Source organism: Mya arenaria, chromosome 10 (genome assembly GCF_026914265.1).
Source record: "Mya arenaria isolate MELC-2E11 chromosome 10, ASM2691426v1".
Lineage (NCBI taxonomy): Eukaryota > Metazoa > Mollusca > Bivalvia > Myida > Myidae > Mya > Mya arenaria.
The window spans coordinates 45,006,429-45,027,582 of NC_069131.1; the positions used below are offsets into that span (position 1 = coordinate 45,006,429).

General features: G+C 38.1%; 1 protein-coding gene across 1 annotated transcript; it reads right to left on the reverse strand.

Annotated features, from left to right (window-relative positions):
- Positions 1–12,123: 12,123 nt before the first annotated feature.
- On the reverse strand, positions 12,124–13,380 carry LOC128204737 (uncharacterized). The gene has a single exon (XM_052906141.1). The coding sequence runs from the start codon at positions 13,378–13,380 to the stop codon at positions 12,124–12,126; it is 1,257 nt and encodes a 418-aa protein (XP_052762101.1).
- Between the last annotated feature and the right edge of the window lie 7,774 nt (positions 13,381–21,154).

Sequence of the window (21,154 nt, forward strand, 5' to 3'; positions counted from 1 at the left end):
TAACTTTCTTAGGAGCCAGTCACTTTCTTAGCAACAACTTACGTCCATAGTGACCAATGATTTCTTTAGCAACATATGACTTCCTTAGCAACCAATGGATTTCTTTGCAACCAAGGTCATCCTTAGCAACCGAGGACTTCATAAGCAACAAATGACTTCCTTACCAGATAACTTCATTAGAAAATAATGACTTTCTTAGCAACCAATGACATCTTAGCAACCAATGATTACCTAAGAATCTACCTTCATCAACAGCAACCAATGACTTCTTTTTAATCATTAGCAACCATTTTCTTCTTTAGCAACGGCCTTCATTTACATTTACCTGTGACTTATTTCAGTCGGCTTCCATTGTCACCACATTCATTGTCCCTGTAAACAACCAGCTGGCAATAGCTTGACTTCGCTTGAAATACTAGTGAATTCCCTGAACAAGGGCCATCCTCCTTATCAGCCATCAAATTACTTGGCAATCACGCACTTGGCAATCAGCCAAAACCTTAATAACCACTGAATTGTTGGTCATTTTTAATCAGGTATGAGATATAGGGCCATCTTAGCCCTCTTGTTTTTGTGATATGAATGTTGAGCTGGCGACAGACAACATTTCACACATCAATATCGAACGTTGTAGCGACATTGAACAAGAAACGTCAAAATACGGTAATTGTATAAATGGCAACATATTTGCAAAATTCCTAGTTTAAGTTGTCAAAAAGGACTAAAATACTCTATTGTAATCCTAAGTTTAAAGGCCTAGTTTAAGCCTTCTATAAGTGACCGCCCCCCCCCCCAAAAAAAAAAAAAAAAATAAATAAATAAAAAAAATAAATAAAAAAATAAAAATAAAAATAAAATAAAAAATAAATTAAATAATATATATATAAAAACACACACCAAAAAACAACAACTGTGTACACAACCTCTGTTTATTGATCTACTTGCCTTGATCTCTCTTATCAAATCTTCGATCGGAGTATCCTGCAGTGAAGGTTTATTATAGAAATAGACCCTAAATGGCCCTGAGCCAATACACGAATACACAGGAATCCCCCCCCCCCCCTACTGTGATACCAGTGCAACTAGCAGGAGATGCACAGCAGGGGATTATAATGCCAAACATTAATTAAACTTGGCCTTACAGTAACTTTTAAAAAATCATACACTTCATAGTTTTTTTAACGTTGAAATATCAACGTCTACAAAACCTTCGAGACAAACCATTATTCACCTTCGGTTAAACGTTAGAGAATGGTTTTTCAACGTTGTTGTTCCTGATGGGATGATTTATATAAAAAAAATACTGACCCGTTTGGCTAGTTTACTCATCTCAGAATACCACTCACTCACTATCGCAAGGTTGAAATGCTGATGTTGCAATTTGAACTAAGGGTTTTGAGGTTTTTAGATTCATTATTTTTACTAATATTCAGCAAACCATCGACCGCAGTGGCATTGCTGCATTCGGCAAACTATCGACCGCACTAGCATTGCTGTATGCAGCAAACCATCGACCGCAGTGGCATTGCTGCATTCAGAAAACCATTGACAGAAGTGGCATTGCTGCATTTAGCAAACCATCGACCGCAGTGGCATTGCTGCATTAAAAAAACATCGACCTCAGTGGCATTGGTGCATTCAGAAAACCATCGACCACAGAGGCAATGCCGCATTCAGCAAACAATCGACCTCAGTGGCATTTCCGTAATCCGCAATCCATCGACCGCAGTGAAATTGCCGTTTTCAGCAAACCATCGACCGCAGTGGCATTGTAATTTTCATCAAACCATCGACAGCATTAGCATTGCCGTATTCCACAAACCATCGATCGCAGTGGCATTGCTGCATTCAGCAAACCATCAACCGCAATGGCATTGCTGCATTCGGCAAACCATCGTCCTCAGTGGCATTGCCGCATTCGGCAAACCATCGACCGCAGTGGCATTGCCATTTTCAGCAAACCATCGACCGCAGTGGCATTGCCGCATTCAGCAAACCATCGACCGCAATGGCATTGCCACATTCAGCAAACCATCGACCGCAGTGGTATTGCCACAGTCAGCAAACCATCGACCGAACAAACCATCGACCGCAGTGGCATTGCCATATTCAGCAAACCATTGACCGCAATGGTATTGCTGCATTCGGCAAACCATCGACCGCAGTGGCATTGCCGCATTCGGCAAACCATAGACCGCAGTGGCATTGCTGCATTCGGAAAACCATCGACCGCAGTGGCATTGCTGCATTCGGCAAACCATCGACCTCGGTTGCATTGCCGCATTCCGCAAACCATCGACCGCAATGGTATTGCTGCATTCGGCAAACCATCGACCGCAGTGGCATTGCCGCATTCGGCAAACCATAGACCGCAGTGGCATTGCTGCATTCGGAAAACCATCGACCGCAGTGGCATTGCTGCATTCGGCAAACCATCGACCTCGGTTGCATTGCCGCATTCCGCAAACCATCGACCGCAGTGGCATTGCTGCATTCGGCAAACCATCGACCGCAGTGGCATTGCTGCATTCGGCAAACCATCGAGCGCAGTGGTATTACTGCATTCGGCAAACCATCGACAGCAATGGCATTGCTGCATTCGGCAAACTATCGACCGCAGTTGCATTGCCGCATTCCGCCAAACATCGAGCGCAGTGGCATTACCGCATTTGGCATACCATCGACCGCAATGGCATTGCTGCGTTCGGCAAACCATCGACCGCAGTTGCATTGCCGCATTCGGCAAACCATCGACCGCAATGGCATTGCTGCATTCGGCAAACCATCGACCGCAGTTCTACTGCCGCATTCAGCAAACCTTTGACCGCAGTGGCATTGCTGCCTTCGGCAAACCATCGACCGCCGTGGCATTGTTGCATTCGGCAAACCATCAACCGCAGTGGCATTGCTGCATTCGGCAAACCATCGACCGCAGTGGCATTGTTGAATTCGAAAAACCATCAACCGCAGTGGCATTTCCGTAATCCGCATTCCACCGACCGCAGTGTCATTGCCGTTTTCATCAAACCATCGACCGATGTGGCATTTCTGCATTTAGCAAACCATCGACCGCAATGGCATTGCTGCATTCGGCAAACCATCAACCGCAGTGGCATTGCTGCATTCGGCAAACCATCGACCGCAGTGGCATTGCCGTATTCAGCGAACCATCGACCGCAGTGGCATTTCTGCATTCAGCAAACCATCGACCGCAGTGACATTGCTGCATGCTGCATTCAGCAAAACCATCAATCGCAATGGCATTGCTGCATTCGGCAAACCACCAACCTCAGTGGCATTGCCGCATTCGGCAAACCATCGACCGCAGTGGCATTTAAGTAATCCGCAGTCCATCGACCGCAGTGGCACTGCCGTTTTCAGTAAACAATCGACCGCAGTGGCATTGCTGCATTCAGCAAACAATTGACCGCATTGGCATTGCTGCATTCAGCGAACCATAGACCGCAGTGGCATTGCTGCATTCAGCGAACCATTGACCGCAGTGGCAATGCTGCATTCAGCAAACTTTCGACCGCAGTGGCATTCCAGCATTTAGCAAACTATCGACCTCAGTGGCATTGCTGCATGTAGCAACCATCGACCGCAGTGCCATTGCTGCATTCAGAAAACCATCGACCGCAGTGGCATTGCCATTTTCAGCAAACCATGAACCGCAGTGGCATTGCTGCATTCAGCAAACCATCGACCGCAATGGCATTGCTGCATTCGGCAAACCATCGACCTCAGTTGCATTGCCACATTCCGCAAACCATCGACCGCAGTGGCATTGCTGCCTTCGGCAAACCATCGACCGCCATGGCATTGTTGCATTTGGCAAACCATCAACCGCAGTGGCATTGCTGCATTCGGCAATCAACCGACCGCAGTGGCATTGTTGCATTCAGCGAACCATCGACCGCAATGGCATTGCTGCATTCGGCAAACCACCAACCTCAGTGGCATTGCTGCATTCGGCAAACCATCGACCGCAGTGGCATTGCTGCATTCGGCAAACCATCGACCGCAGTGGCATTGCCGTTTTCAGTAAACAATCGACCGCATTGGCATTGCTGCATTCAGCAAACCATCGACCGCAGTGGCATTGCTGCATTCAGCAAACCATCGACCGCACTGGCATTGTTGCATTCAGAAAACCATCGATCGCATTGGCATTGCTGCATTCAGCAAACTATCGACCGCAGTGGCATTGCTGCGTGTAGCAAACCATCGACTGCAGTGCCATTACTGCATTCAGAAAACCATCGTGGGCAGTGACATTGCCGTTTTCAGCAAACCATCAACCGCAGTGGCAATGCTGCATTCAGTAAACCATCGACCGCAGTGGCATTGCCGCTTTCAGCAAACCATTGACCGCATTAGCTTACTACATTCAGCAAACCATCGTCCGCAGTGCCATTGCTGCATTCAGAAAACCATCGACCGCAGTGGCATTGCCGTTTTCAGCAAACCATCGACCGCAGTGGCATTGTTGCATTCGGCAAACCATCGACCGCAGTGGCATTGCTGCATTCGGCGAACCATCGACCGCAGTGGCATTGCCGCATTCAGCGATCCATCGACCGCAGTGGCATTTCTGCATTCAGCAAACCATCGACCGCAGTGACATTGCTGCATGCTGCATTCAGCGAACCATCAACCGCAATGGCATTGCTGCATTCGGCAAAAGATCGACCGCAGTGGCATTGTTGCATTCGGCAAACCATCGACCGCAGTGGCATTGCTGCATTCGGCGAACCATCGACCGCAGTGGCATTGCTGCATTCAGCGAACCATCGACCGATGTGGCATTTCTGCATTCAGCAAACCATCGACCGCAGTGACATTGCTGCATGCTGCATTCAGCGAACCATCAACCGCAATGGCATTGCTGCATTCGGCAAACCATCGACCTCAGTTGCATTGCCGCATTCGGAAAACCATCAACCGCAGTGGCATTTCCGTAATCCGCAGTCCATCGACCGCAGTGGCATTGCCGTTTTCAGCAAACCATCGACCGATGTGGCATTGCTGCATTCAGCAAACCATCGACCGCAGTGGCATTGCTACATTCAGCAAACCATTGACCGCAGTGGCATTGCCGTTTTCAGCAAACCATTGACCGCAGTGGTATTGCCGTATTCAGCAAACCATCGACCGCAGTGGCATTGCCGCATTAATCCATGATGTATGCTTTGATTTTTGTTATAAAACACAGCAATTAATTGGAGCATAGTTTGGAGATAAAAATCTTCAACGGTATGGAAGCCGAACCTTTTATGATTTAAAAGTACTCGCTTAACATGCAAAAATGAGTGACAAAAAAACATGCTTAAACAGTTAGATTTAAAACAATGAAACTGATTTATATATTATATGTCAAATTCTTTTTCCATATCCAACAGTGAAAATACAGCACGCCGTATTGAAAAATCCGTATCATGATACTGTAGTTTTCTGATTCCGTATCATGCGAGTACCGTGTGTAATCTCGGAACTACTTTCAAGTTGCTAAAATTAGCGTGACCAAAAAAACTGGTAAAACCTGTCAACTTTTTTGCTTCTGAACTGAAAACTTAATTGAACACAAATATATAGTATTGATATAAAGTGAAAAGCCCAGTTTAGAGAGGGTTAGATTTATAGAAAATATATGTAGCCAAGCAGGGATTCGAACTCACGACCTTCTGTACAGAAGGTCTATACAGAATGTCCTAAGTTAGAATCCTGGCTAGTGTATACATTTTTTAACCCAATCGTGTTTAATACATATATTTTATTTACAAAGCATGGCCTTTTAAACTAAAAACTGACCGATTTATTAACCTGTAGTGGCCTAAATGATAACATTTTGATTTGTTGTTTATATATTGAAAAAAAAACCTTGCAAAAAAGTCTCAGTTCGAAAGCGCATTGTCGATTGTGTAGCGGTATATCCAGAACCAATCAAACACGGCGTTACAAACGAAGAGTCCATCCACGTTTATTTCCCTTTGAAGATCTCTTTTTTCCGCGGAGGAATAAAAGAATTCGCGGAATTCGCGGACAAATAAAGAATTCGTCATGGGAATGGGAAAAAATCGTTAGGGTCAGCACTTTTTTCAAGGCTTGGTCGGGTTACCCGAAACAACAGAAATACGCCTTACCGTCAGATCCAGCTCAAGACGGAGATGAAAAAGTTGTATGATCTGCTGACTCAAACCGACAGATCCGTACTAGTTGGAAAAATGGTTCATGAGAATTTGTTTTAAAATTTAAACTAAGAGGTTATTGGTTGAGCGAACGCATGAAGTTTTTTTTTGAAAGCGGTTAATGCCGAATTGAAAAGTGGGGTTTGTGTAAAATAACGCAACAGGGCCTGGACTGGGCATAATGTAGTGTTTGCCTGAAGTGCGGAGGGAACAACATATGATTGACCAATAGGAATGTTTATTCTGTGTTGTGGTAATTTGACAGTGTCTTGTTTACTTGAGAAAATTGCAGTTGTAGGCTGCATATGACCCCTTGCAGAAACCACGGATGTGTGTGTGGGTGCATTTGGCATTGTGACAAAGCGAAGTGTTGTTGAAATTCCAGCATTTCTTTCATAGAACTTTTTGATGCGCGAGTGAGCCTTATAGAGGCGAGGTATGATAGGATGGGTGAGAGGATCGAGAAGACTGAGTGGGTTGTTGTTGAAAGGATGTGCACGTCATAAGCCAAACCTAAACCCAGGGAATGGGGATTGACTCGAACAACCTTCTGAAATGGGTGTCCAAATAGGAAAAAGCAAGGCCTGGGCGACAAGCTGCGGGCGAGTCCCGGGTGAGTTCGGCTTCCTTCAACTGATAGGGGAATTGGGTTGTATACACTGCTGTGAATTTAATAAAAGTGTCTCTAGTAGGAATCTATGTATGGGAAATAAATACAGCAAAAGAGGGTAGAAGAGTAGATAGTCGATGAATTTGTTTCTCCATATATCCTCACATATTGGCCACTTTATTTGCTCGATGAGTGGGGTAGTAATTGACTCAGTGTACTGAACGCCATTACCCGTCAGATTGGCCGTGATATGGAATCGCTTGTTGATTCAGGTATGAACATCCTTCTTTTATAATGCGTAGAGGTCGACTTTTACTGTACAGGTTGACAATTAACCCATTGTATTGTCCAAACCTCTCCTAATTCTATCTAGTTTGACAGCGAAAATCTAAATTAACAAAGCATCTTTTAAATTGTACCAGAAGTTAATGAATTATAACTTATAAGTTCAAATCATAAATTGATACTTGTAATTGTATGTCACAGTCGGAGCATGTTGCAAATGATTATTGCTATTTGCAATATATGTATGTTTTTATTTCATATCTTTCGTTGGTAGCCATGGTTATACCTAGTAGGTTTTGGAATTGATTTTTCAGAGATCTAGATGAGAGTTCGCTGAAGCTGGTGAATCCTTGTAATCTGACCCACAATTTCTCTCTAAGATATTAAATTGATCGCAAGAATCGAGGATGTTTTCTCGCTGTAAACCAAACCCCAGCAGCAGTATTTCCCCTTAGCAAATAAACCGGAAGACGAACGTTTTCGCTGTCGTACAAGTGTTATCTTCCAAAAACATTTCGAAGAAAACTTTCCAAGGTGAAAATAGTCCCATATTATATTCCAAGGTTGTATTTCAGGCACGAATCCCTTTGATTGGTTATCCAAATTACAGCCCATGTAGTTTAAAGTATTAATCCGAGAAGCGACACAGTTGTCCCTAGAAATGAAGCTTCTTGAAGCCTACTGAGGTTCCGAGTACACATAAGGCAACATCGGTTTTTCAGTTTTGGTGAGACCATGTATAATTTTGATACAAAATCTTTGAGACCGTTCGAAAATCTGTTGTAGGTATTGTCAATATAAACTTTTCGTAATAACGATGTATTTGTGTATAGTCAATGATTTAAGCGGATTGAGGTTCCACAGATATTACACACTATTGCAGATGTTACGAAAGATAAGGTAGCCCGCATTTCACACAAGCGTTGATGAGCTGGTTTATGTACGGTAAGTAAAGGGTCGGGGGGTCGATTTCCCTGACGTTCTGGGAAGCAGGCTGAGGTGTTGCCTCCATATTTGCCACAGCTGGATGTATGCTAGGATTGATGTTGGGTCCAAGGAAGGATATGACGAAATATTTGTCATGGTCATTATTATATAACCCAGTAAGTGTTCCGTTGTAACGGAATAACATGATCATATCGTAATATAACGGAAAACGTATTTCGTTAACACAAAAATAGAATATCATTATAACAATATTTTGCTATAATGGAATAAGTAAATGTATCAATATATCATATTAACAAAATACTCATTCTGTGACATTAAAAAAAACAACAACATTTGTTTATCTAATTTCAGGGGCTACGTAGGATAAACTCGTACTAATTAGTACATTTTTCGCCGCATTGGGCGTTTTCCCACGTCTAATCTGGAGCACTCTTATAAACAAACGTTAATTATGTTTAGAACATACATGGAACTGTCTACCCATATACAGGTGAGAGGACGCAATATAGATTCATGCATTCATAAAAAAGCAAGTAACCATCATTTTTGGAAAATATGAATATACATGCAAGCACAATTACAACATACAATAGAATACAACATTTGCTGAGAAAATACGTCAAATTGTGCATATATATAACATTGCATTGTAACCCACAACCTGTTCAATAACTTTATAATTTTAAGGTATGATTCCAAACTAAGATGCCGATCGAAAAATATGCGTTTTGCCACATACTGAATGCATCCATTTTTCAAAAATTAAAGCATATGTCCACTTACCAGGCTTTAGAAGGTACCAGAAATGGTACTGTTTCTTACAAATTCGCCTTTCTGTTTGCAACCGAACAATCCCACTTAATGTTTAAATGAACCTATAAGCGTCCTTCCCCTGCATATGTGGTATTGGGTGTAGTGAAAACCTTACAATCAATGTCACTGTATGATGTTTTATAAGTGTGTTCTTCATTATTATGAAAGAATATTTAGCATCTGACAATAGAATATAGAGGTAATTAATTTGATAGTTTTAATTAAATACATCCTATTTTGCGCAATTCAGCTTTGAATGAGAATGACTATTTTGTAATCATATTACCATTCCAGCATAAAGTCAGCAAACTTTATTGTTTGCCCAACAAACATCAGGAACGCTAGATTTTTAAAATCTTTAGTTTCTTATTTTTGAAGAATCGTTACTTATTTCTGAAGACGACTCTTCATAATTTAGTAATTGATATAACTGCGCATGCGCATATAGCCACGCATACTGTTTGCAAATGCAAAGGGGCGATTACAGTGTCAAGGCCGATTTAAATGACGTCACAATATCTTGTGGGCATGCAGAGTTTGACAGGTCATCTAGACAGGGCATAATTTCAGCTGATTCCATTTGGGAGGGGCTAAAATTAAGTCACTTAGAATTTGTTGAGATTTATTTATAGAATAAGAAACAACGGTCGGTTCGCTGCGATCCGCTCCCTTAGGTTACTTATTCACGAAGACATTACTTAATTATTTTTAACCTATACTAAGTTTTCATTATTTCTCCGTAAATGTAAGAAAGGGCAAACATATCTTTGCATAATTCACGAAATAGCCGGTGTAATTATCCTCGTTAGTTTATCCCAATGTTTTCCTGGCCACTGTGCGTGGACATACATGTTGTTATGTGTCCCTGAGGCAAGATTCTGGCACACTTAATGCAGGCACTCTCACTGTATGAGCGTTTAATGGGTATGTGTCTATTTATACTTAATGCTTATAAATATTGAACGTAACTCAGTGTTTGTATAGCATGTGATAAATTACGTCGTAAATGTTACGTCGGAAGGCAACATCTTGCTTCAAATAAAGGCTTTGAACAAAGATAACTTTTCTTTTTCTTCATAATTTTAAATGAAACAAAGGGCAGCCTATGTCGCTTAAAGAGCCCCGCCTTTGTTTTATAACCGGAGTTTGATTAGATGATCAGTTTCCTAAAACACTTCGACAGACCTTGTTTCCAAAATAATGTTTTGACAGTGCTCCATCAGGCAGCGGTTTTGTGAAGAGGTTTGTCGAAAGGTTTTAAGAAACTAAAATCTCAATCAAACTCTGGTAAGAAGGCGGGACCCCGTAAGCGGCGTAGACTGTTTCATTTATGACACAATTTATCATTTTGTATACACACACTGGTAACTGCACTGCCCCGAACGTTATGTAATTAAATATGAACTGTAACAACATTTCTCTATACAGGGACTCTATACTTGTGGCATAATTTGTTCATATGATATATCTGCGTGGCTTTTTTTAATCATACGAGTCGTATGTGACAATATCAATATATATCTTATATACTTAGAATAAGATTTTACCTAGTATATCTGAAATTTTCATGAAATAAAACTTCTCAATTGAAACGAGTATTAATCTGAACTCTGTTCAAGCGAGTCTTTTCGTGGAGACCTCGATGTTTCAATTCAAGTTCAACATATTTACGGATTGTTTTCGCTGATTTTTTGAACACGGTTGTCAATGAGACAAATCGACTTATGGGAGATAACGTTGAGGTTTCTGAGTTTTACACCAAAGACCGGTTTCATCTCAGTCAGTTTGCTTCGGCGAGTCGACCACGCCACGTCTGTAAGCTCTATTTTGTGTTGTCATCTAGTCGTACTTATTCGCAATATTGCACGTTCATATTTTTCATATCTCTAACCTAAAGTGTAAAACAGAACCGCACAGACTTATTTGTGAACGAATTGTAATTGAAAAAAGCGATTACGTGACATGGAATATTATGATAATCCAAATATAATCAATTTAAATCCTTAATGTATTTATGTAACAACCGATTGAAAGATATAATAGTTTGTGAAAGAAATATTAAGCATGTTTTAACACTGTCAATACGTACATGTATTTAGTAACATATAAACCGAAATAAAAGTGTACTTTTATAATTTATCTTGACTTTACCGGCGTCGGTTCGCGCCCCACTAAAACCAAAATATTGTTTGTATTTGTAATTTACAGGTTACATGCCCGGCTGGTCCAATAAATAAATATGTTGTAACCAGCTATATTAGCTAAAAAAGTCCACACTAGTGGTCTCTCTCACGTGATGGGTTAGGACAAGTTCATGACTGAGGTAAGCTGTAATAAGGATCATTTTAAAAGTGTAAAAGATGTAGAAAAAGTGATTGTAAATTGATTATTTAATAATCAGTTAGATAAGAATTTGCCGCCATCTTGAATTCGAGAAACTCGTGCAGAAAAGTAAAATGTGTACTAAATGCATAATTCATAATACAAAACACATCTCAACTCATTGCAAATACAGAAAGGGTAATTGCAGATACAGTATCAGAAATAATACGCACCAAAACATATGTCCAAATCCTGCACAAAAAAACCAAAGTTGACTTCTAAGAGAAGTCCAACCTCCCTCATCAAACTCTGAATAAGAACTGCAATCATGTGACAGATCACATGATTGAAATGGCGGGGAAAACTATAATCCTATGCCAACCTGGTCATGGTCAGAAGACAGGTAATTAAAAATACGATGGTCACAGTGAATGAACTAAAAGAACATGAAAAGGTTACACACAACCAATTCTTAATTCATACAAAGAATTGTACCCTGTTACATATTTCCCCAGCGTGGAAAATGACGTCCTCGTCATTAATCAAACAACACAATTCAACAAACTATGTCTCGTCAAGTGTCCGTAATGTCTGTAAGACGTGCCGACAAACAACAACTTCTACATGTATATGTATCAACAATAATACATATCTACAACTACTTACAATACACACTACCAATAACTACCCATACAAGTACTTATATACTCGTACCTGCTCCAATCCATCCAATGGGTACTTGATACTGATAAATTAAATGTAAATATTTGCTCATTACCTCTCCCTATTATTGAAAATTGTGTCCTCACAAATTTATAAATGAATAAATATAGTAAAAAAACCACACACACAAAAAAATACCCCAAAAATATAGAACAATATCACAATATCGTCCTGTATGTCGGTAATGTAATTTATTAAAACAAATTAAAATACATGAAATCAAACATCACTTCATTGAAAAATACTAATCACTAGTCTTCGTGCCATCTCACTATCCAATGTGTCTAGAACACCAGACTCCAGAACTTGTTTCAATGCTTGAAACCTTGAGTCCTTTGGTCTTGGTACGATACTAGCCATCTGGTAGTCGTCAAAACGCTGAGGTGGCTTTCGTTCTCTACCAGAACGTCTAGGAGCTGGTTTTGGCGGTCCGTCCTTATTAGTTTCTTCTCTATCAGGGCTTCCACCTTCAGTCCTACCATCAGCTCCTTCAGCATTGTCGTCTTCAACTGGATTGCTATCTACATCTGGTATTGGTATTTCTGTTTCCTGAGGCGTATCAACTGTTTCTTGATGTACTCCTTGTTGGTCTTCAACCAACTGATATATATCTGGACCTTGCACCGGTTCTTCCACAACTTCTATATTCAAAGGTACTTCTACCAAGTCATCTGGCCTTCTCAAAGGCTCATCCCTTATCTCCGTGTCTTCTACTACTGTAGGTTCTACAATAATTTCACCATCATCTACTGATACATCAGGTTTTCGGGCGTCCCCATATGTTGTAATGATTACAACTTCACCTGTATCATCATCTGACTCCTCTCCATCTTTACTAGTGACGTCACTTTCCAATTCTATTTTAGCGGTTTCTTCCCCCTTGGATGCATCCTTGTTATCTTCATTAATAACTTCTCCATGTACTGTTTCTTCTAGTCCAGAAGTTTCAGTAAACCCTACTTCTTCTTCATCCTGATATTTCAACAGGAATAAGTGATTCCTGTGCAAGGTCCTGACTCTCGCTGTTGTGTCTCCTTTCACTTTGAGGACAGGTATAGTATCCTTTACCTGTTCTACCACTGTATACGCCTCATCCTCAAATCTGTCTGAGATCTTATGCTTTCCATCATAAGCCAGTATTCTCACCAATACTTTATCTCCAATCTCTATTCTAGCCGCTTTGGCTTTCATGTCGTAATATTTCTTCTGGCGTTGCTTTGCCTTATTAACATGATCTTCAACTATCTGTCTGGTCCTTGTCATTCGATTCTGCAAATCTTCAATGTATTCTCTGGTATTCTTGTTTACCACATCAGTGTTTGCTTTCTCAAAGACTGCGTCAATAGGCAACTTTGGTTTACGACCAAACATGAGTTCAAAAGGCGCTACTCTTGTTGACTCATGTGGTGTACAATTGTAACAGTAAACAAGATGATTGATGTACCGTTTCCAATCAGGCTTCTGAGAACTTTCCAATGTACCCAACATATCAAGTAGAGTTCTATTAAATCTCTCCTGTCCAGAATTTCCTTGCGGATGATAAATAGACGTATGACTTTTCTTCATATTTGTAAGGTTACATAGTTCTTTCACAATTTCACTTTCAAAATTGGTTCCCTGATCCGAATGAAGCCTTGTTGGAATACCATAGTGTACTATGAAATGATTGAAAAAAGTTTCAGCAGTTGTCTTTGCTCTTTGATTTTATGTCGGCACAGCCATAGCGAATTTGATGAAATGATCAGTTATTACGAGGATATTTGAAATGTTTTTTCGCCATTTCTTGGACATGTTGTCAGCAGTGAGGGAGTAGAGACTGACTCATCGAAGATAGAACGCATCAAGAACTGGCCTACACCTACTTCACTTGAAGAGCTAAGGAGTTTTCTAGCCTTCGCATGATATTACAGGAGATTTATACGGGATTTTAGTAAAATTACAAGAGTTGTCCACGCTGGGGAAATATGTTAACGATCTCGATTTCAACTTTTAACGTCACAATATTATCCAATGTTCTGCTGATGTTCTGAACCACGTCACGTCCAACCAGTCCCTCGTTGGGCGCCAATGTAATATACAGGTTATATGCCCGGCTGGTCCAATAAATAAATATGTTGTAACCAGCTATATTAGCTAAAAAAGTCCACACTAGAGTCCGGTTGTTTCACGGTTTATTGTAGAGAGTTCAGTAATCACGGTAATCATGAGAATAACCACTAAATATATTTCGCATTCTGAAAATAGATAAATACAACCATAAGAATAAGATAATACTTAATCTTATACAACGTAAATACATAATATACATTTATCAGGTATAATTTATACTTGTATATCAACAGCATGTATAAACGTGATTTAGTACAGTTTATAACAATGAAACGTGACCTAAATCCAGTAGCAACGATGAAAACAAAGTACATAAAAACAAGTATAAAAACAGTATAATGATATACAAAACATAGCCGACTGTACATACAATAGGCTATCTGACAATGGCTTACCATTTGTGGAATGAAAGGACATTTATACGCTCTCAACGGTCTCTCTCCCGTGATGGGTTAGGACAAGTCCATGACTGAGGTTAGCTGTAATAAGGATCATTTTAAAAGTGTAAAAGATGTAGAAAAAGTGATTGTAAATTGATTAGTTAATAATCAGTTAGATAAGAATTTGCCGCCATCTTGAATTCGAGAAACTCGTGCAGAAAAGTAAAATGTGTACTAAATGCATAATTCATAATACAAAACACATCTCAACTCATTGCAAATACAGAAAGGGTAATTGCAGATACAGTATCAGGAATAATACGCACCAAAACATATGTCCAAATCCTGCACAAAAAAACCAAAGTTGACTTCTAAGAGAAGTCCAACCTCCCTCATCAAACTCTGAATAAGAACTGCAATCATGTGACAGATCACATGATTGAAATGGCGGGAAAAACTATAATCCTATGCCAACCTGGTCATGGTCAGAAGACAGGTAATTAAAAATACAATGGTCACCGTGAATGAACTAAAAGAACATAAAAAGGTTACACACAACCAATTCTTAATTCATACAAAGAATTGTACCCTGTTACATATTGTATTTGTAATTTTTCCTGCAATTTCTATATCACGGAGTTAAAATAGTGATAAAACAAGTGCTTTCAGATGCATTATCGGGTAAACATTTTTTGGGTCCAAAAACATGATCGAGTCCCTTGACAAATACCACTCATGTCATTGTAAAATCATCTGTCTCTCCCGTTTTAATATTGCTTTTTTATTTTTTATATATTGCATCTTTTAATAATAAGAGGGGGATGGTTATTATTGAAAATATTGATTTTAAATACCAGCTCAATTTCCAATATGTTTCTCAATCTCCTACGCAGTAATCTCCTTTCGCGAGCAGCGACAAATGGAGTTTTGAAAAACTAAAATTAAGCTTATTTCTTTGTTTTGCAAATGTCTTTCAAAAGAATAATTTCCAGATTATTCCCTCATAATGCATAGTCTTTCCATCCCCTTTAATTTAGTCATAACAATAAAGTGTGTGCACAAAAACAAATGTTACAGTATTATCAACAATAATGTTTTTCAAACATATGCATACTTAACATGCTATCATTGAAGTAAATAACATATTTTTGGTTGTCTACATACATGATTTGTCTTCTATTTCATCGCGCCGACTTGATGTTATGCATAAATTCTTTCTTGTTATTATTGTTTGGAATGGGTTTCAATGTTGTTCCATGTAGGACCACGTGATCAAGATGGACCAGCCAACTTTAATTGTGTAAAATGAATCTTTAAAATGTGTTTGAGAGAAATCAACATGTATGACCAAACAATTGTATACAGTGATTAAAGAAAGTAGAAACATCAAGATGCAACAAACGTGTGTCTTATACCGTTCTTAAAAACCATTGAAGACATTGAAGCGGCGTTTAATCATTTGTCCCCAAACAACGTTTTTTTTTGTATATACTCTTTATTTCTACTTTCCAGTGAGAATACATTTAAAGTTATTGACATGTTAAATGCAAAGAGTAATGAAATATATATGTGAACAAGAAAAATAGAATAGTGTGCGATAAAACATGTAAACACAACAGCAAGAAATAACATCAAATAAATTTCTATAACAGCAATTTCTATAATTTACAGAACCCCTTATTCACCCATAGTGAAGGCTTATCGAAATTCTCAATATAAACCATATACCTGGCTACGTAAGTTTGGGTATTTTAGATGCAACTCCTTGTGATAACGTCATGTTTTATAGAAGAAGGACAATTGCACATTATTGTCGGTAGTACATGTTCACAGTTTCATCAATGAATGTGAGCGTCTTATTCAGAAATGTTTTCTGCAAATTTGAGTCAAAATGGAACGCAGTTAGAGTCCCTGTTTGAAATAGTATGTGAAAAACATTTCATGTTTAGCTCTTTTAAGAAAGGTTACAAAGTAAGAGTCTAACAAAGAGCATAGTTCATTAAACATATTTTTCTCAGCCAAGCTGTGCCATAAAAGTTTACAGAAGCATTGCCTTATTACCTCCCTTTCTTTAAATTAATACAATTTAGTTTTCAATTGAACTATGGAAGTGTAAGTTTGAGTATTCTGTTTAATAAAATATATGGATATACATTCATTTTAATAAGTTAACTGAAAAATACTTGCCCCAACGGGTGGGATATAGTTATCTGATCTTCTGTACGTCCATCCGTCCGTCCCGAAGATTTCTGATCAATATTTGAAGAACGCTTAGGCCTAGGGTTCTTACACTTTGTAGGTAAAGCAAATAAAGCCCTTTTTAGGCCAGTTGGTCAATGCCGTGGTGACTTTAAGATAACCTTCAGCTAAAAATCGGTTTCCGATCAATATATGAAGAAAACTTTGGCCCAGGGATCTTAAGTTTACTAGGCATGTAGGTAGGTCATTACCATGATATTAACTCTATTGATTTTGAGGTCAGTTAGTCAAAGGTCAAGGTCGTGGTGAACTTCAGTTAAAAATCGATTTACATTCAATTTCTGAGTAACGCTTTGGCTCAGGGACCTCAAATTAGGAAGTATGATTGGTCATGACCAGGAGATGAACCAAATTAAATTTGAAGTCAGTTGATCAAAGGTCAAGTTTGTTAGGCCCTTAAATCGGTTTCTGATGAATATCTAAACAACGCTATGGTCCAAGGATCTCAAACTATGTAGGCAGATTTGACATGACCAGCAGATGAACTTAATGCTTTGAGATCAGTGGGTCAAAGATCAATATCGTTGTAACTGTAAGCTGAAAATACGCAATTTCCTATTTATACTTGAAAAACGTTTAAACGTAACGTCAAAAGGTCAGGCCTAGAGGCCTCTAACTACAGACCCAGGGTGCGTTTCAGATAGATTTTACGATCTGCCATTATCGTAAATTTACGATCATAATAACGACCAACTTAACGATAATCATAAAGGCGTTTCAGAAACGTCTCGTAAACTCTCCGGTCGTACGTAAAAAAATAACGATAAAGCACAGCGTTAAAGCGAGTGACCCAGTCTGAAGTGAAATGACGTAACGTCATATTAACCTGATGAGCGCACCTGTCTTTTTATTAATGATAATAATAATAATAATAATAATAATAATAATAATAATAATAATAATAATAATAATAATGATGATGATGAGAATCTCTTGAAGGGAATCAATTAATGTAACTCTCCTTTTTATAATGATTGACACAAATGATACAAACTCGTGGTATCTATTCTGCTATTTATGTTACATTTGTATCTTAAGTACATCATCATCCGGGATTTTTTGTGATGGAGGCAGTGGCGGGTTCCGACGCTCATTTTAAAATTTGTGTAATTATAAAGAAAATTGGACAACAACAAAATACGTTGTTTTTTCAGGCTGGTGATTTTAATTTAAATTCGTCTTTGATAAGTGAAATATTATAGTATGCGTATTATGAATGTTCTGTAAAGTAAATGCAATTGTGCAGAATGGTGCTGATGATGATAGTCACGATGATGCGACGACAACGGCAATGATAATTTAATAATAATAATGCGACAACGACACTATCATGATGATGCAATGACGACGATAGTGATAATGCGGCGACGACGACGACAACTAATATTATGAGTATTATAATAATAATACGGCGACGACACTATCATGATGATGCAATGACGACGATAGTGATAATGCGACGACGACACTATCATGATGATGCAATGACGAAGATAGTGATAATGCGGCGACGACACTATCATGATGATGCAATGACGACGATAGTGATAATGCGGCGACGACACTATCATGATGATGCAATGACGACGATAGTGATAATGCGGCGACGACACTATCATGATGCAATGACGACGATAGTGATAATGCGGCGACGACGACGACGAATATTATGAGTATTATAATGATAATGCGACGACGACGACTAAGATGATGATGAAAATAATAATGATGATGCACCACGGCAATGATACTAATTATGATGTGACGATGACGACAATGATCATGACGTGATGATGATATGTAGATGTTGCTGATATTTGATGATGACGAAAGTGGTGAAGTTGGTGGTGGTGGTGGTGGTGGGTGCGGTGGTTGTTGATGATGATGATGATGATGATGATGATCATCATCATCATGATGATGACTGATTCCAATCATCAACAACCGGCCTTAGTTCGGATAACGAGTAAAGTTCATACGTTTATGCACCAAAACTGTGACTGAGGGTTATTGTATTGGGAAATAGTTTGAAAATACAACTTTGACCGGTTGGACTTTTTGTATGAAGACAATTCATAAATCCATCTTTATTGTGTCAGTTAACAGTTTAATAAACAGCATTTCAAATCCATTCAAAATACATGATAAAATCTACATTTGCAGACATGCTTCAAATACACAAAATTACTAAAAGAAATACAGCTATTTTACAAGCTCGTCTCATCAAAACACATTATTCAACAAAAAGTATTTTAACTGGTGCAGATTGCCATAGTGGTTAAGTGTTCAGAGTTTCATGCAAATATTATCTATTATCTATTTCAATCATGTTATGATATACACTGGAGTATACACTTTATGTAGCATTCTGTGTTTATACACGAGCCAGTCAAAGTAAAAATAAATGTATTCAGAAATATCAAAAGATGCACTTAATTTCTATAAAAAGATAGTATGAATGTTTACATGATCAACCATGGTAGTGTGCGTTTTATATATTATCATAAGTTTGAATAAATGAATCATTTAGATTTTCCTATATAATTCAGAAGTGTTTTAATCCTTAGAGGAAACATGTACAACTGGATATACATCACAATTGAAACTGTATAAAAATATATATATATTTGGAAAATCTAATGAAAATGGCTTTTAAATGCCAAGTCAAACTTAAAAAATAAATAAGAAATTTCATTTCAAATAATGAAGGTTACACACAAATGCCTCACTGCCTATTTAACAGTTTAAAGTTTTATGTTGTGTTGGGATATGCAATTAATTTCAGATTCTGTGTCAATATATCTGTAGTTATCTGCTGTGTCTGGTATCTCCAGTGAATATAGGTATAAAGTACTGTTCTGACAGTCTCCTAAAACACACCGGAACCTTTAAGGTGAGTATCTTGAAGACTGACTGTGAGCATATTCTAAATGTTTGAAACCTTGTGATTTTTCAGTGTCCTGAAAGAGACAAAAAGTTATAAAATATTGTTTAATACAGCACAATATAATACATTTATGAAAACGCCTTTTAATGGTTAAACTACAAGAAACACATAACTTACATTCCCATATTTCAACTGAAATAGTTGGATATTTTATGAAAATTATTGTCTTTTTAAAAAAAAATAAGTAGGGTATTTAAGAAAACATGAAAAACACCATTCTGGTGGCATTTTATTTCTTGTTTATTGTTCATATAAGTTAAATAACAATTATGTTATACCAGTTAACTGCTCAAAGTAAGATGCCCAACATTGTATCAATATAAAATTCATCTTATTGTATTATTCATAAAATTGGTTTATATCATATTGCATTTTATCATTTCCTACCTACTTTTACATTTCCCTCCATTGCCAACTTGAAGCATTCCTGATAGTTCTCTATCACCAGCCTGAAATAATTAACTAAAACAATATTTAACAAGCAAAAAAAACCTAAAACATAGAATATCATTAATCATCTGTACATAGCCTGTGCATTAACTGCAGGTACATAATATGGTTTTGCAGTTTAGTTTCTACATTTACAGTTTAGTCCTTATGACAATGTGTTCATATGTTGAATATACCTCCAATATTATTCAATAAACCAACATTAGAATTTAATTCCCTTTTCCATACCATTATTAAACAGAGGTCAATGAAGAGCACAGCATTTTCCACCAAGACCATGACACTTCTGTTGTCATTTTTCATTTCAGTTTATATTGTACACTTGGCATCAAATGGCATGACTGAAAAAGACAAGAATTTGAAAACTCACATATGTTCATAATGGTATACTACAAAGTTCTACATAAACCATATGATACCTTACTAAAACAAGTTTTAATTACAAGTAAAGGTGAACTAAAATGATTACATTGTCACCTGATAGTGTCCATGGTATTAAAGTAGCCAATAATCAACTTATTTGTTGTGACAGTGTTGTTTACATTACTGTACTGTATCTACATTTACATATTTAGCATCAGTTTAAGATACATGTGTAAAAATAATTATGTTATATCATGACATGATAAAATGGTAACACTGTTTAATAATTCACTGACTACATGCCACAGAGACTGGTTATATTACAACAAAATATGTACAGGCATTTATTTATCCGAATTAAAAACCATCCGAAATAGAAGAAGTTCAAGAAAATGTTTTAAAGGACATATTAAACAGCAATAAAACCAAATCAAATTCAACATCATATTCCATGTTTTAGATGTACACAATATCAGCACATTAGCTAAGTATAACAAAAAGCTTACATCTTCTACAGTTAAAATCCTTTTTTGACAGAACGGCGGAAATAGAACATTTTCGTACTGTTTTCAGCTATTTTTAGACATAGTTTGAATATTCCACACCAGCGAACATGCTACACGCAATATTAAACTCTCAAATGTTAATAAAAAGTAAAAATATACTTTGATATGGCGAAAATCTTCATCCGCCATCTTGATCGTTAAGTTAACGAGTGCCTCTTACCGGTCGTAGGTTTACGAGCAAAATTAAC

Bases quoted from the DNA above. Each gene is read 5' to 3' on its own strand.
- LOC128204737 (XM_052906141.1), bottom strand. From the start codon at position 13,380: ATGTTGGGTACATTGGAAAGTTCTCAGAAGCCTGATTGGAAACGGTAC.